At 44.7% G+C, this 18,876-nt stretch overlaps 1 protein-coding gene across 1 annotated transcript in view; it reads left to right on the forward strand.

Moving 5' to 3' along the window:
- NUDT13 (nudix hydrolase 13) overlaps positions 1-18,876 on the forward strand; it is a 51,185-nt gene that overhangs the window by 12,696 nt on the left and 19,613 nt on the right. The window contains exon 2 of the mRNA XM_066600585.1: positions 168-274. Coding sequence (XP_066456682.1) covers positions 204-274 — 71 coding nt within the window. The 5' untranslated portion in view covers positions 168-203. The remainder of the gene's footprint in view (positions 1-167; positions 275-18,876) is intronic.

Genomic DNA, 18,876 nt, shown 5'->3' on the forward strand with positions numbered 1-18,876 from the left:
TTTTCGCCGCATGCCTTTTGCGTGCATTTCACGCAAGTAAATGCGCAGGAAAAAACGCTCATCTGACTGAGCCCTTAGGTGGAAATAATTTGAATACACCAGCTAAAAAACCCTTTCCTTGATTTTAATTTTGATTGTAATCTCCATTTTGCCTTTGTCGTTTGTAGGTATTTTCCCGCTGTAGTAGTAATTAGACGCAGAAGATGCTTAGCGCTGCTGTTAGGCATACAGCCCGTTCTGTCAGGCTTTGCTCTTCCTACATTAAACAGACACGGTACGTCAGCTTGTAGGGTGTTCACACCCACTTATGTTTTGTGTGATGTTATCTTCTTGAAGGTGGTCTATGTTTTCTTATTTATGTAATAACCGTTTAAAGATATTGACTGATATCTGGACTGATTTTTATGACCTATCCATACAATAAAAGTCTGGTCGGTGGGGGTCTCACCGTTGAGACACCCACAGATCCCGAGAACAGGGTTCCTTCGTCTCACTCTTCTCTTTGCTGTGGGCTCACTGCACTGACCCGCAGTAACGTCAGATTTAAAGGGGTTGCCCCACGAATTAAAGTTAAGCTAAGCACTTCTGTATGGCCATATACATGCACCTTGTAATATACATCGTGCATGAAATATGTGCCATACAGAAGTTATATACTGACCTACAGGGCCCCCCCCCCCCCCCTGTGTTGGCGTCCCCGTTGTCCTGGCGCCGACCAAAGTCCTCTTCTCCCCGCTGGAGCAGTCGCACCTGCGCAGTAGCTTTCTTCTGTCTTCTGGACGCTGTGAGCTGGCTCCTCCCTCGGCTGAACACCCTCCTCCCTCCTGCACGTGTCGCCGACCAGCCAATGAGGTGGCTGGAATCGGCAGTGCATACATGCCACCAGAGCGGAGAGCAGGAACAGAAAGGTGCCCGCCTACCGCAATGACGTCATCGGGAGCACGCACGTAGCAGCAGACCACCCGCGGTCCACCATGGGAGAAGACCCGCGGTGCACCGTGGGAGAAGACCCGAGGCGCCATCTTGAAAAGGAAAATTCTCCCAATGAACAAAAGCTGCTACAGGTAAGTGTGCAGCACTTATGGAAACGGTTTTAGTGTATATTTAATGCCCTTTGCTAGCTAGGGAGACTGGGCAAAAAAAAAAATTTTTACTTTTACCGCGGGACAACCCCTTTAATGAACAAGTGGCTGCGCATGCACTCCATCGCTTCATTCATTCTCAAGGGGACTGCTGGAGATAGCTGAGCGCTGTTTCTATCAGACCCATTGAAATGAATGGAGCAACGTATTTAATATGTTACACAACTGAGAGTTTGCTGAAATGTATTCAGTTTAGACGTACCTCCATCAGTTAAACAAATTGGTTGCACTGAGTTCTATTCATTCCTGATAGATGCTACAATGTCTCCTCCTAAAGTCCACACTGTTTGCAATAGTTCACATCGGATTTCCCTGACTGGATATAATTATAGGAAATTCTCTGTACTATCTGAGTGAGCAGGACAACATCTATTTGACTTTCAGCTTCTGAATTTATAAAATTATATTCTCATTCACTGACAGCAGACAGAGATTATGAAAACAATTGAATCAGAAGGCCTTTTAAAGCTCATCTCATAGACTGGTAGAGTTGGAGGGGACCTCCAGGATCATCTGGTCCAACTCTCTGCTCAGTGCAGGATTTACTAAATCATCCCAGACAGATATTTGTCAAGCCTTTGTTTGAAGACTTCCATTGAAGAAGAAATCGCCACCTCCCGTGGCAACTTGTTCCACTCATTGATCACCTCACTGTCTAATATCTAATCTGTGTCTCCTCCCTTTCAGTTTCATCCCATTGCTTCTAGTCTTTCCTTGTGCAAATGAGTATAGGGTTGATCTCTCTGCCCTGTGACAGCCCTTCAGATATTTGTAGATAGTTGTGAGTCTCCTCTCAGCCTTCTTTTTTGTAAGCTAAACATTCCTAGATCCATTCCTCATAGGACACGGTTTTCAGATCGCTCACCATGCTTTCAGCTCTTCTCTGAACTTACTCCATTTTGTCAATATTGGACACAGTATTTCACATGAGGTCTATCCAAGAAACAGTAGAGGGGGATAATTACGTCATGTGATCTAGACTCTATTCTTTACTTAAAGGGGTTGTCCCGAGGCAGCAAGTGGGTCTATACACTTCTGCATGGCCATAATAATGCACTTTGTAATGTACATTGTGCATTAATTATGAGCCATACAGAAGTTATAAAAAGTTTTATACTTACCTGCTCCGTTGCTAGCGTCCTCGTCTCCATGGTGCCGACTAATTTTCGCCCTCCGATGGCCAAATTAGCCGCGCTTGCGCAGTCCGGGTCTTCTTCTTTTCTGAATGGGGCTCCGTGTAGCTCCGTGTAGCTCCGCCCCGTCACGTGCCGATTCCAGCCAATCAGGAGGCTGGAATCGGCAATGGACCGCACAGAAGCCCTGCGGTCCATGAAGACAGAGGATCCCGGCGGCCATCTTCAGCAGGTGAGTATGAAGACGCCGGACCGCCGGGATTCAGGTAAGCGCTGTGCGGGTGGTTTTTTTAACCCCTGCATCGGGGTTGTCTCGCGCCGAACGGGGGGGGGGGGGGGGGGGGTTTAAAAAAAAAAAAACCCGTTTCGGCGCGGGACAACCCCTTTAATACATTCCAGAATTGTGTTTGCTATTTTTGCTGCTGCATTACACTGTTGTCTCATGTTCAGTCTGTGATCTATTAGTATGCTCTAGTTTTTTTCACATGTGCTGCTGCTTAGCCCAATCAGTCCCATTATGTGCAGTATGTGCTTTCTTTATTTTTCTTGCCCAGGTTCAGGACTTAGCATTTCTGTGCCTACTAAGATATATAAAATACAAAAGCAATAATGTGCAAACAGTGCGCTAAACTTGAAATGCAAAAAAGAACCACAATATGTCAATGTAGAAAGCACTCACCAAGTCCGAAGTGGCTGCGTCTCACATGTGTGCTCTGTGCTTTTTTTCTTAAACTGCTGGTCATTGCCTTCTATTCCCGTCCTCCACCCGCCTTTGCTCGAAGAGTGCTTTCTACATTGGCATATTGTGATTCTTTTTTTGCATACCTTTCAAGTTTAGCGCACTGTTTGCACATTATTGGTTTTGTTTTTTATAGGTCCAAGATAGCAGATCCCCTTGTTTTTTCTTCTACCTTTTAGAAGTTCTCAGCAAGAGCGGATAAGAATTTATTAGATCCATTACTTTTGCCTGAGAGAGATTCCCAACAAATGTCTGAACAGTTAAAATAATAATCACTATGTTGTGCTTGTTTAGGAACTTGGCCATGTTTACCTAACATACAACACAATACTTCCTTCCCCTTTTTAGGTCTGTTTCTTATAAATAAGTTGTATCCTTCAAGCTTTGTATTCCAATCATGTGTATCATTCCACCAGGTTTCAATGATGCCTATGACATCATATTTCTCTTCCTGTGTTAGGAGCTCCAATTCTCCTTGTTTGTTTTCCATGCTCTGTGCTTTTTGTGTAAAATATTTTAGTTTGTGATCGGTGTCTCTTGCTCTTCTATTTGCCTTCTGAATTTTTTCTCTTTGTTCTTTTTTTCCACTTCTAATAACAAGGTTCTCAAATGTATTAATTAGCTGTATATTTTTACCTGGCCTTTCACTTTCTATTTATCAGCCTAATACACTGCATGACATCTACAGCTCAGCTCTCTGGTTAGCCAAAGCAATACAAAATAATTTGTGTCATTTGGCTAATAGAAGTGCTGAAAAACATACAGCGGACTAAGAACTAATGGCTATCAGTTCGGTGTTTTAATGGCATCCAGAGCATCCTGTCAATTGTTACCCCTGATGTGGGGAAGACTGGGACTACACTTTCCGAAATAATATACATAATTTTGTGCCATTTTTGACTGCTGGGAGTATGGACTTGTAAAATCACAGATGTGAGAAAAAATGCTCAAAGACATCACTCACAGAAAAAGAATCCAGATGCATGATATATACTTCAGGAAAGGTTTGATCACCATTTAACCTGGTAGCATGTAGCAAGCCAGATTGTAATATAGAGGAGCAAAAATGTTAATGTGCAGACTGATTGAGCAGCCACCTAACTCAACCCAGGTTGAGGGAGGGGTGACTGCTAACAAACCCAGTCCGCACAATATGAACCGATACCAAGATGACCGCGGCACGCCAGCTTACGTGTTTTAGGCCTAAAATACTAACACCCGCATTTATCAGTGTGTGTTTTGCTATAGATGCTGGAGGAGCCCAGGATGGCATGCCAGTGTGGCACACCTTTTAATGCAGGGCAATCCACTGCTTAGTTAGTGTGGGTTGTACGCCTGTATATGTGGCGCACTTATCTATGGCGGTCATCTTGGTATCAGTTCATATTGTGTAGACTATGTTTGCTAGCAGTCACCACTCCACTCCCCTGGATTGGGTTGAGTGGCTGCCCATCAGCCTGCACATGAACATTTTTGCTCCTCTATATTGCAATCTGGCTCACTGCATGCTACCAGGTTAAACGGTGATCAAGCCTTTTTGTAGTATATATCCTGTATCTGTCTTCTTTTTCTGTGAGTTACGAATATGGACTTGCAGGTGTAATATACACAGGACAGCATTTTAACCCTTTCACTGCCAGGGGCTTTTTGGACATTTTGCACCTCCAGTAGCTAGATTAGTTATCATACTTTTTTTACATTTACAATTAATCCTGTATTACTAAATTACAAAAAATCATGCTAACCCCCCTACCCATTTATTTTCTGAAACTAGACACATTGCACATTGTAAAAATGCCACTCAGCACTTTTTATACATAGGCACCTTCATTCAATTTCAAAGTATAATTTTTTCCATAAAGGTTATATTTGTGGCTAAAAGTGGGATTTAAGCAGAAAATTATATGCTCCTTTCCTCCTAAAAATAAATGTTCACAGTTCATATATAATATTTAGGTTGATGTCTGCAACGCCCTATACTTCCTTCCTCATCTCCGTATACCACCCTGTCTGTGCTCTCCGATTTGCTCATGGCTCTAGACTAAATTCCACCGTAATCCGAACCTGACTCTGCCGGTCTCCAAGACTTTTTTCCAAACCACTCCAGTTCTCTGGAATATACGAGACAACTCACCAATACCCATAGCTTTATGTATGCCCTAAAAACGCATCTCGTTAGGCAAGCATATATATTATTCCCTAATCTAACCCTTCCCCATTTATCCCGTTTCTACATTCCCCATCCAAACTGGATCATAGCATCCACCTCACGCCATATACCCTAATGCACTTCTTATGTAGATATTACCTGGTGACTTGCTCCTACATTATTACGTCTACATTCACTTATTATCATAAAACCACCAGGACTGGATAGGCCAAAAATCTGGTTTTAAGCTTGTTTTTTTTTACGTAATAACCTATAAAATAAAGGAATAACACACAGAGCTCTATCTGAAATAGAGCCTGTAATACTGGCTGTAAAAATACAGTCAGGGAGAACTTCCAGGTATGCGCAACCATCGGTGTGCCTAGCCTTATGTTGCCTGAGGCAGACAGTGAAATGGTGCCCTCTCTTTCCCCCACAAAATAATACTATTTACCTATATATGTAGACAAACTTCTTGAGGAGTTGTCCCTTGTTCTTCTCCGGCTGACCCTGGAGCAATTTTCTTAGCCTATATTCTAACTATAGAGTGCAGCTTGGCATCTGGCACAGACTTTGAATCTCTGATGCTACCTGATTTGTTGCCCAGTAGTTCAAAAAAGCAGCATCAAATTGTCCTGAAATTTCAAAAAAAACCCTCCTCTCTGCTACTCGGGGATGTCAGTAAGTGCGACACATGACCGCTGAGACCAGTGATTGGCTGCAGTAGTCATGTGCTCTTGTAGCACATCATCGCTGGCACCCTATAAGCAAAAATTAACAGTCAGCCAACTGAACATCTGCCCTAGATTGGAGGGAGACTGAGGTGAGCGCTATTGTATTTAGGATTTTTTAATTCTAGGACATTTTCTGCCATCTGTATTTTTTTATCTACTGAACACCCTCTGTAAGGCTGTATCATGGATTTTGGAGCTGATCCACTACAAATTGTATTATGTGGACTTTAGCATGGGTGTTGAGGGGGATTTCACCCCCTGATTTAAAGAGGTGGTATCCGCACTGAAAATCCACATCCAAAATTGACGTGTTGTTGATTTAAACTCCACACCACAGGTCAAAATCCCAATTTCCACCGCAGACTTTTTCAGCAACATGCACTTTGCTGCTGCTGTACTATCCTGTGAATTTTCTGCAGGGTTTAAATCCGCAATGTATTTGTCACATATGAACATACCCTAAGGAAGATATACCACCATATCCAGGATATTATGGGTTATCAGAGGAAATTACAGGGGGAGAATATAAAAGGGGAACTACAAGTCCCAGCATGCCCATGCTGTCAGTATGAGATATTAGAAGACATTACAGGGAGGGGCTGAAAGAGAAGTACAACTCCCAGCACGTTATTATGGGATGTCAGAAGGTGCAAAAGAAGAGAACTACAATCTGCATTTCTCTGACTATAAGATCGCAACCAAAACTCATCATCACAGGACTTGAGCTCTGCTGTCTCACAACTTCATTCCAGGTCCTTATTCAGTTACCAAATAATTGCAGGTTCTCTCCGCATCTGTCTGCCGTGCTGCCGCCCTGCTTCCACTAGCTGGTGCCACCTTAGGCAAGAGGCTTATCTTGCTTCATGGATGGAACCTCCCTGTATGCAACTTTCACTTGAAACAGCTATATCTCAGGTTGTATTGCAGCTAGAACTTTGCTTTTCATCTTGTTTTAAAGTCAAAATTCTTAGCTATCTGCAGTATAACGTGAAATATAGCAGTGTGAAGCAAAGACGTATCTCATACATCCTTGGCTACTGAAGTGCTACTCTTCATGGATCTAAGATATACGTCCTTTGCAGGGAAATTGATTAAGGGTTTTTTTCTATTAAAGACAGTTATTTCTTTTTCTCAGGATAGAGAATAAATGTATGAGCACAGGTGGTTCGAATGCTGGGACTCAAAGCAATCTTGAGAACAGTATGCCCTGAATGGCGCATGTTAATGAAGTGGCGGTGCGGACAAGTGACCTCCACTCTATTAACTTTAAAGGGAGGGAGGGGAATCGATGTCCTTAGCTTTTTCCTTCAATCTCACAGAAGTGAATGGGTCAGTGGTCACACATGCGCATCTGTACATTTGGGGTGCGCTGTTCTAGAAATTCTCATAGCAGCAAGATCCCCCATGATCAGGCATTAGTTCCCTATCTCACTGCTTTGGGTAAGACATTATAATGCTAAGTAACCAAGTAAAACATTGTGGTATGGTATTCTATAGCTATTTTTGACCGTTTCTTTGCTTTTCTTTGGAATTTTAGAGTATAATTACAGAGGGCGAGGGAGTGGCAGAAAATTATGTAAATGACAACCTCCCTTCCTTCCTATGGTCAGCCTGTGAGCCTATGAGATCTAATGTTACTTTTTCAAGTCGCTCATTAAAACTGACAAATAATTCATAAAATATAATACTTTTTAATAGGCTTTTTGCAGATGATGTAGGTGGATATAAATAAAATAGAAAGTGGATCGGTGTGAAGTATTTATTATCTCATTGCAAAAATCAACTTATAACCCCCCCCCCCCCCCCCCCATAATGACAGCAAGGCTTTCTGCTATTTCTCAGCATGTACAAATATTTGAGCAAAGTTTATGATGTAGGGTGTAACCTTGTGCCTTGCCTGCTGTCTTCAAGTGGAAAGTAAATTCAGGAGTCGGCTGGGTGAGTTCAGTGTATTTTTGGCAGGAGATGTAGAAGAATTATTTTTGGTACTTTTGCGGCTCCTGATTTGCCTGATGCAATAATCATAGCTCTGTGGTATGTAAAGAAGAATCAGATGAATGTTTCAGAATGATGAGGTATGTTTGCGTAGGAACAAGTACCAAGGATCACCACTGACTTTTGCACTGCTCCTTTTTCTTTTTTTTTTCTTTAGGGAAACTTCAGAAAGTAGAAGAATTACATTCTGACATGTAATACATTGATAATTTTTGAAGTTCTAAAATTGATATAGTTCATGTTTCAGGAACTTAGTGCTGTAAGGCAGAACAACAGTACTTGGGTGCTGGAGGTTCCAAAACAAACTTGGGGATCCAAAAGTAGAATACTTACAGATCAGTATTAGGCATGGTTCACACGGCCGGACCAGATTCCACATGCGGGAGGCCCACAGCAGATTCCGGCCTGTGAGCCTGGCCGGCGACCCTGTCTACCTGATTTTCTTGTATTGCGTATGACTATGGCGGCTTGCCAGCGGTCATGTGCAATACATTTTTTTTTTGAATGTTTGTATTTACTGTGCTGTCGATTAGCGATAACGCGGGTACCCGCAGCCCATACGCAGGTCAGACTCCAATGGAGGTCGTCTGTGCAAAATTCCTGCTCGCAGAATACACAATTTGTATCTGTGAGTGGGAGCGAAAAAAAGCTATTTTACATGTCTTTCAATGACACGGATCCTCTGCGTGGACATCAATCGCGGATTCTGCAATTGAAATCTGCCCGTGTGAGCCTAGCCTTACTAAGTTTGTACATTATAACATAGCATAAGGACACTTGTGTCTCTAGAATAGAAATCAGTTGACACTAAGGGTTCTCAATTTGCATACTGGTAGGTTAAGTTCTTGAACTCTTGATGTATTCATATTTCTAGAACAATTAGTATGCTAATTGTTGGGACATGTTCACACGGTGGAATCTAGAATTGGTATCCTAATACTTAGGGCAGTGATGAGCAACCTTTTGAGCTCGGTGTGTCAAAATTCGCCAAAAAATCGAGCATAACTCGGGTGGTGTGTCACTTCGAGAAAAAAACATAAATTTACGATATTTATAGTTTAAATAACAAAAATGTATAATTGTAATGTATAACTGTATTTAAAAAATCCAAAACACCCATAGCACAGGCCCTTGCCTCTCGCTGCCTCCCCCTCACTTATCTCAGTAATGATGAGCCCCCAGCGGTGACAGTGCCCCCACAGTGGCTCCCAGCAGCAACAGCGCCCCCCACAGCAGCCCCCAGCAGCGACAGCGTCCCCCCACAACGGCCCCCCAGCATCAACTGCCCCCCACAGCGGCCCCAGCAGCGACAGCACCACCCATAGCGGCCCTCCAGCAGCGACAGCGCCCCCCTACAGCGGCCCCCCAGCAGTTACTGCCCCCCACAGCGACCCCCAGCATTAACTGCCCCCCTCAGCGGCCTGCAGCAGCGACAGCGCCCCACAGCGGCCCCCAGCATTACCTGCCCCCCCAGCGAGCCCCCAGCAGTGTTTGCCCCCCACTGCGGGCCCCCAGCAGTGACTTCCCCCCACAGCGGGCCCCCAGCGGTAACTGCCCCCCAGCAGTGACTGCCCCCTCACAGCGGGCCCCCAGCAGTGACTGCCCCCCACAGCGGGCCCCCAGCAGTGACTGCCCCCCACAGCGGGCCCCCAGCAGTAACTGCCCCCCACAGCGGGCCCCCAGCAGTAACTGCCCCCACAAAGGCCCCCAGCATTAACTGCCCCCCACAGCACCCCCCAGCAGTGACTGACCCCCACAGCGGCCCCCCAGCAGTGACTGACCCCCACAGCGGCCCCCCAGCAGTGACTGACCCCCACAGCGGCCCCACAGCAGTTACAGTGCCCCTCTGAGACCCACGTACTTACCTCCTGGAAGCTCCGCTCCTCCTGTGCCCGGCACGCCGCTAGCAGAAATGATCTCCGGCGCACACTGTGACGTCAGTGTGCTGCAGGACACCTCCTTCCCCGGATGCTCTCGCGGAACCAACAGGTAGGAGACGCCGGGGGACGGGGGAGGAGGATCCCGGCTGCACATTGACATCACAGTGTGCGCCGGGATCAGCGCTGCTAGCAGTGCTGGTTAGTGAATACCGGCAGGGGAGCCACGGCCCCTGCCGGTATTCACTAACAGGGTGAGTGGCCACGTGTCAACGACTATGGCTACGCGTGTCAGTGCTGACAAGTGTGTCATAGGTTCGCCATCATGGACTTAGGGCATGTGACATGGTGAGATCTAGAAGTTGTATACTAATACTTAGGGCATGCTCACATAGTGGAATCTAGAATTGGTATCCTAATTCTTAGGGCATGTGACATGATGAGATCTAGAAGTGGTATACTAATACTTCGAGCATGTTCAAATGGTGGAATCTAGAAGCAGTATCCTAATACTTAGGGTATGTTTACACAGCGGAATCTAGAAGTGGTATATTAATATTTAGGGCATGTTCACATGGTGGATTCTAGAAGTAGTATACTAATACTTTAGGCATATTCATATGGTGGAATTTAGAAGTGGTATACTAATACTTAGAGCACGTTTACACAGTGAATCTAGAAGTGGTAGGGCTACTGTCCACGGGTGAATTTTCACTGTGTTCCCTGCGGCGATAATCCGGCCACGGGGAACGCAGTGCACACTTTCCATAGCGTTGCTATGGAAAGCACAGCCCCCCCTGTTCACTAGCAGAAAATCATAGCGATTCTCCGCTCGTGGGCGAATTGCAGCGATTTCCCAACAGTAAGCCTATCTGTCAGATAGGCTTACAGCGGAGATCCGTCCTCTGGCTTCTGCTCCCCGGCGGATACCGCAACGCCAGGCAGCAGTATACTTATACTTGTGGCATATTCACTTGGTGGAATCTAGAAGTGGTATCCTCATACTTAGGGTATGTTTACACAGCGGAATCTAGAAGTGGTATACTAATATTTAGGCCATGTTCACATGGTGGATTCTAGAAGTAGTCTACTAATACTTTAGGCATATTATTGTGGTGGAATTTAGAAGTGGTATACTAATACTTAGAGCACGTTTACACAGTGAATCTAGAAGTGGTATACTTATACCGGTACTTATGGCATGTTCACACAGTGGAATCTAGATGTGGTTTACTAATACTTAAAGCATATTCACATAGTGGAATCTACAAGTCGTATCCTAATACTTAATGCATGTTCACACAGCGGGATCTAGAAGTGGTATACTAATACTTAGGGCATGTAACATGTTAAGTTCTAGAAGTGGTATACTAATACTTAGGGCATGTAACATGTTAAGTTCTAGAAGTGGTATACTAATACTTAGGGCACATTCACATGGTGGAATCTAGGAGTGGTATACTAATACGTAGGTTTGGTGTGTTAACATGGTGGAATCTAATAGTGGTATACTAATACTTAGGGCATGTTCACAAAGTGGAATCTAGAAGTTGCATACTAATAAATGGGATCAGAGGTGTAACTTGAAGCTTTAGGGTCCCATTGCAAAATCTGTAACATTATATTAATAGTACTGGGCTCCCTACATGGAGAAGAGAGGCCTTATGGGCCCCCTAAGGCTCCTTGGCCCAGGTGTAACCGCATCTCCTGCATCCCCTATAGTTAGGCCACTGCATGGAATATGTTTACATGGCAGAATCTGATACAGATTTTTTTGCAAAGATTCCATCTACAAAACCGCAGCAGAAATCCACAGCTAAGCCACATATATCTTCCACGTGTTTCGCCATGGCTCCACACATGGCTATAGCCCTGTCAATGGGAAAAATTCCTGTGCGTAATTTCCAACGTGATTCTGCACAGATATGCATGAAGAAGTGATCATATCTTTAGGATTGTCAAAATCTCATCCGCTTTAGTGCTATTAAAATTGCTGCAGAATTTCCGTGTGATGGTCCACATGGAAATTCTGCAGTAAATCCAGCCCATGTGAACCCAGCCTTATTGTGTGTGATTGTACAAACCTATCTCCCTCCCTATTTTCTATAGTTTCTTAGATACTTCTATACAGACCCATACAGTTCACCCCAGGTATTTTCTCTCCCCTCCTTCCAGTATCATCTGCCCAGTATCATCCAACTTCACCAAAATGATCTCTGCCCCAATTTTCACACTCCCTAGTATAATTTCTCCCCCACAGTATTGTCTTGCCCCAAATAACCCCCAGTATCATCTCTTCCCCACCTCTAGTATCATATTACCTCCCTAGCATCATCTATGTCCCCTCTCTTCTTTCTTGGTCATGGAGGCTTAGGGGGCCCAAAGGCCCCTCTATCATATAAGATAACATCAGTATTATAAATAGCACATGGATGGTTGGGGGCCCAGATTTTACAGATTTTGCGTTGTGGGCCCTACATTTAGCCTCTACCTAATCTTTAAAGCTTCTAGCAATGCTCCCGGCTAATAATATTGCATGGATGAGCTTCTTAAGAAACCGAATGATGCAGAGAAAAGTTGTGGGCGAGTCCCCATACTGAACTTTTGTATTTGGGACCTCAAGCCTTTAGTTACACCTCTGCTTTCTCCCCTCTCTCTCCTTCCCACTATCTCTTGCCTCAGTATAATCTCTTTCCCTGCCAGTATAATCTACCCCCACAATATCTGCCTAAGGCCGCCCCTGGAAGCTGCCATAGGATTGCGTTAACAAACGCAATCCTATGCAGACGGCTGCGCAAAATCTCGCGCGACAAACAAATCGTGGCATGCTCTGTTTTGAGCCCCGCACAGAAACGTCACTCCCTGGCTACCAGCTCCGCTCTGCGCATGCGCCGGCTGCCCGGCAGCCACACATGAAAGAGGCGGGGCCGCGGGAGCAGGTGAGTGTCACGCTGCTCTCTGCAGACGCTCGGGTCGGGTCCCGCTGCGAGAATTCTCTCACAATAGCCCCATCACCTCTCCACAATAGCAGTGTAGTACTGTCCTCCTGGTCAGCAGCTCTTCCTCAGTCACCAAGGCTCTGGTAGCTCCTGTGAAATCAGAAAGAGGCTCCTCCCCCATGTTGTATAGGAGCTGTGAGAGCTATGAAGAACGGCAAAGAGCTGCTGACTATGAGTCCAGTACTACACTGCTACTGTGGAGATGTGAGGGGGCCGACTACACACATGCCTTCTATGTTGGGTGGCAGCAACCGCATCCCGTGAACTCGGGACTGGCGATGTACCCTGGGCAACCGCAGCAGTCACACAACCCTAAGGCTGGCCTTGCCCTCATTTATACTACAGATTGCCTCTCTGCTTCCTTACTGATTTTACAGCTTTTGATTGCCACTCCATACACTTGTCAACCTACACCGGCTGTCTATACATTAGGCACCTCCATAGGGTTGATCATTTCCCAGACATGTTACACAACACACACAGCAGTGCCCTATACATATTATTCAGAACAATTAACCTTAAAGGGGTTGTCCCGCGCCGAAACGGGTTTTTTTTTTTTTTTCAACAGCCCCCCCGTTCCGCGCGAGACAACCCCGATGCAGGGGTTAAACAAGAACACCGGACAGCGCTTACCTGAATCCCCGCGCTCCGGTGACTTCTTACTTACCTGCTGAAGATGGCCGCCGGGATCTTCTCCCTCGGTGGACCGCAGGGCTTCTGTGCGGTCCATTGCCGATTCCAGCCTCCTGATTGGCTGGAATCGGCACGTGACGGGGCGGAGCTACAAGGAGTCGCTCTCCGGCACGAGCGGCCCCATTCAGAAAAGAAGAAGACCCGGACTGCGCAAGCGCGTCTAATCTGGCGATTAGACGCTGAAAATTAGACGGCTCCATGGAAACGAGGACGCTAGCAACGGAACAGGTAAGTGAAAAATTTCTTATAACTTCTGTATGGCTCATAATTAATGCACAATGTACATTACAAAGTGCATTAATATGGCCATACAGAAGTGTATAGACCCACTTGCTTTCGCGGGACAACCCCTTTAAGAAAAAAGTAAAAAAAAAGGTGTAACGAAACCAATTGAAAGGGACATTAATAAAGAGAAAAATAGGACCAGTCATATTTGTATATTTGTTAGTGTTAGGATAGTAGTGGCATGTTTATGGAGTAAAATCCTTAAAACAGAGCTTATGGTATGTACAAATCATTTAAATGTTCCCATCTACAGTAAAATGAAAATATTAGAGGATCTGCAAACATAATCTGCTTTACATTTATAAAATTGACTTTTTTGCCAAGCCATCATCTGAATATTGTGTTAGATGTGCAGAATACAATTTACTATACAGTATTGTTTTGATACTTTATTATATTTATGACCATTTGGTAAATGGTTTTACTAAAACGGGTAAGTCTTTCTTTTAAAAATGTAGGAAAAAAATAATCCCTTTTAAGATTCAGCTCAGTTGAGCCTATGAGAACAGTGCGGTTATCAATGTGAATAATATCACCGAGGATCCTAAAAGTGAATTTCAGCCCTTCAATCTGTTTATTTTCTTCATCTGATTAAGTTGAAATTTCAATGCTGATTACTTTAAGATTTTTTTTCTGCCTATAGTGCAGTATAGGCAATTATTAAGTAATGTAGAGACTCTTGTGTATACCTGTATTAGTTGACGTGAATATGCCATTTATGGGTCACTTTGGTTAATTCTCCCTACTGATATGGTTTCTCCAATGTAGTCTTCGTTTCTAGCTCTTCGGTGGCAGTGGGGAAGGAGTCTCATCACACTCTACTTGCTCCGCTCTGATTTTTGGCTCAGTGCAGTAAGTAATAGGGGACAGCAGTTTATGTCACTGACCTAACTCATACTGCAGAACCTCAGTGTATCTTCAGCGTCCGAGGAGTGGGCCCACAGCCGAGGAAATAGCGGGGTAGACTGAGGCTTTGTCATGGGGCTCTACCATCTCCTCCCCTGGGGGTAGCATGAGACTCGACCACGTTACTGTGGGGGAGTTTTACAGGGTAACCCAGTACGCGGTTTACCTTAACCCCTTCCCTCCCCATCTCTAAGGATACGTCATGGGGGGGGCGCGGAACTTCGCGCAAAATGACGTACCCTTATGTCATAGGGATATCACAAGATCATGACAGATCTCGTGCTATTCAGCAGTGGCAGCCGGCTGTCACTGATAGCCGGCCTCCCACTGCAACAGCAGGGGAGCATCGGAGATGCGCCCCCCACTGTTAACCCCTCCTTGCCGCAATCTAAGTAGATCCCGGCAGGGAAAGGGTTCACAGAGGGAGTGCGCTCCCTCTGTGACTTCAGCCGCCTCTCGCGATGTTATCGCAGAGAGCACGGCTGGTTGCTATGGCAACAGGACGCCAGATTCTGATGTCCTGTATTGCCAGAGCCTGCGATCTCTTTATAAGCGATAAGGCATTGCAGGAGAGAAGTCCTGCAATGCCTTATTGTAGCGTTCATCGGTGCTATGGTGTAAGTCCCCTAGAGGGACATAAATGGTTTAAAAAAAAAAAAATCTAATTAATGTACAAAAAATAAAAATGTGGAAAAAAACCCTTTGTTATGCTTTTTCTCATATTAGCATAAATTTTTTTTTAAAAATCCCACATATTTGGTATCGTTGTGTCTATAAAGACCCGTACAATAAATTGAACACGCTTTTTATCCTGCACGGCAAAAAGCGTTAAAAAAAAAACGCTAAAAAACTGAGGCAAAATGCTAATTTTTAGCATTTTGCCTACCAAAAAACACAATAAAAGTGATATATGTACCCCAAAATGGTACCAATAAAAACTACAGCTCATCTCGCAAAAAATAAGCACTCACAGAGCTCCGTCCATGGACTTATAGGACTTTGAATGCAGCGATTTAGGATTTAAAAAAAAGATCTCCAAAAAAGGGGTTTCATTGCAGAAAAGTGGAAAAACTTAAAAAAAATATAAGAATCTTGGTATCATTGTAACTGTACCGTCCCGCAGAAAAAAATGTAGTGTATCATTTATGCTGCATAATTAACGCTTTAAAAAAAAATCATAAAAAAAATAATTAAAGTTTTACAATATAGTCTATGTACACAAAAATGGCACCAATAAAAACTACAGTTCGCCACGCAAAAAACAAGCCCTTATACGTCCGTATCGACAGAAAAATAAAAACGTTATGGCTTTTGAAAAATGGAGATGAAAATCTACCAAAAATCGTTTGGTCCTCAATGCCAAAATAGGCCATGTCCTTAAGGGGTTAAGTCCTTTTTGTCACTCGTGACGTCACCGTTCCATCCTCTGCGGTGAATCCAGTAGATAAAAATAAAGTAGTCCACACACAGGGATAATGTTATGAATAAAACCAGGAATGGTCGGTAGAGCTCGTTTACTTGTAATAACAATTAACAGTCCATCAACTTTACATCAGCCAGCATATCACTGGTGCACACAGAATAGTGGTGTGACAGGGAAGATTCACAGGAGGTCAGACGAGTCCGCAGTCCCAGTTATCTGTTCTCTCTCCAGCTCTCTACGGGTCAATACTCACATTTAGAGATAGCACTCAGCGCTGCATGGTGGCCTCTCTCTCTCTTTCTCTCTCCCTCTCCCTCTCCTCCGTATTAATAGCAGGGAGGCCTGGGTGAATAGGGCCCAGGGCACACATCAAGCCATTGCTCAGCCTCTTCTATCCTAGGGCTCCTCGTAGGACAAAGCACAATTTCTCCCACTCACTAGAAGTCTCTCGGCTCTCCAGACTTCTGCTAGATTTAGACTTAAAACTCACTGAAGTATACTGGTAGACTGATCCACACAGCATCCTTGCAAAACACATATATATAGCACGATCATGTGACACACAAGATACATTTTCCAGACATTACCCATTCAGTGCTGCAGAGATGCAATACACATCAAATTCACACACATCGAAGACACTGACAACACAAATGCACAAGACAAACACTTTCATACTTATGGAGGGGCCCCGTTAACTCTGGGCCACTATATATCCTATGTGATGCAGCTTCAGGGCTCGGTCGCACAACCGCTTTTTGGTCCGATCTGCAGACGCGCTTGCGATCTGCAGATCTATAGACCAAATGCATCCCAATGGGATTGGTCACATGTCCCCTTTTTATGCGGATGTGCGATCAATTATAGGACACAACGATTCGCAGAACGCGCCTATCTGCGTTCTGCGCATCGCTTTGTTCTATATATGCGCCCAATGGGGCCGGCGGCAGCAGCGCCGACCCCATTGAGAACATATACTAAAGATCGTTCTCATATACTAAAGATCGTTCTCCTCTGCAACAGCTGTAACAGCTGTGGCAGAGAAAAACGATGTTCGCCCATTGAATTCAATGGAGCCAGTAATACAGCCGGCTCCATTGAAAGCAATGGGCTGCCGGTGAGCGCGGGATGAATTTTCGGGAAGGGCTTAAAAATATAAGCCCTTCCCTGAAAATCATCCTAAAATGTGTAAAAAAAAAATGTATACTCACCTTTTCCCTGCAGCCGGAGTTCAGCCACGTCCTGCCAGCAGTTCTCCTGAACTGCTCTGTGTAGTATTCAGCAGGCGGAGATTTAAAATCCCTGCCTGCTGAATGGGCTGCCTCTGATTGGTCACAGCCCTCACCAATCAGAGGCAGCTCTCACTCACCCATTCATGAATTCATGAATGGGTGAGTGAGAGCTGCCTCTGATTGGCTGAGCGCAGGGACCAATCAGAGGCAGCTCTCAGCTATTGAATGACAGCAGAGAGAGAAGACGCCAGACGGGTGAGTAAAAGGTGAATGTCGGGGCACGAGTCGCATCCGGTTGCGAGAATTCTGCATGACGCCTACAGTTAATTGTAGTAGGGACTCAGTTAGGGTCCTTTTTACACGGGCTGACTTCCGGCCCATAGTGAGCACTATAGTAAGATGCCGACTGTTGCTCATTATTTCCTTTTGCATGAAGCAATCATCTTGTCGTGGACTATAAACAATTGTTTGTATGATTATTGGTCTCATTATTGTCAGGAGCACATTCCATGTTTATGTGTACTACTAACAAACAACGATTTTAATGCCTGAATTAAATGCAATTGGCTGACAAATGAGCGTTTGCTTATTTGTTGACTGATCACTGAGATCACCAGGGAAATGATCAGAACAAACATTTGTATGAGCATTCATTCATCTGATCATCAACCTAAGTAAAAGGGTGATTACTACTATATAACTGCTCTTCTGGTCCCTAAATAATGCACAAATTATATCTTCAGCAGCTCTTATACATGGAAGGACATACAGAGAAACAAAAATGGTGGAGCTGGGTGGGAAGGGGTCCAGGATCGGCCAGGAAAATGTGATTCTGATGCAGTCCAGAAATTCATCGGAAGTCCTGCAGATGGGAGAGCGAGCCGTGGATTGGTGGTCAGACTGGGATCACATAAGACAGCTGACCATAATGAAAGGGTTCAAAGTATATGGATAGAACTGAGCTGGGAAGACATTCTCACTGCTAAAATATTCATGGCAAGTTACAATAGCTTTATATGTGGGAACGCTTCTGTAATGTATCTTTAGAGCCAGCAGCCTAGCTGCTTACTGTTATACTTTGTATTCAGTAATAAGACAATAAACCACCCTGTACTGGTGGCTGATCTGAAGATCTGTATCATAAGAACAAAGCTGCAGACACTAGAATGATATATTATGGAATTAATCAGCATATAAAAAGGAAGAAAAAAGTGTAGCTTTGTAGAATTGCTAGCTGACATCACATATACTATTGAGGTGATCTGCCGGCGTTTAAAGACGTTGTCCTGCGCCGAAACGTTTTTTTTTTTTTTTCAATAGCCCCCCCGTTCGGCGCGAGACAAACCCGATGCAGGGGTTAAACAAGAAAACCGCACAGTGCTTATCTGAATCCCCGCGCTCCGGTGACTTCTTACTTACCTGGTGAAGATGGCCGCCGGAATCTTCTCCCTCGGTAGACCGCAGGTCTTCTGTGCGGTCCATTGCCGATTCCAGCCTCCTGATTGGCTGGAATCGGCACGTGACAGGGCGGAGCTACAAGGAGCCGCTCTCCGGCACGAGCGGCCCCAT

This window comes from Eleutherodactylus coqui, chromosome 4 (genome assembly GCF_035609145.1).
Source record: "Eleutherodactylus coqui strain aEleCoq1 chromosome 4, aEleCoq1.hap1, whole genome shotgun sequence".
NCBI classification, from domain to species: Eukaryota; Metazoa; Chordata; class Amphibia; order Anura; family Eleutherodactylidae; genus Eleutherodactylus; species Eleutherodactylus coqui.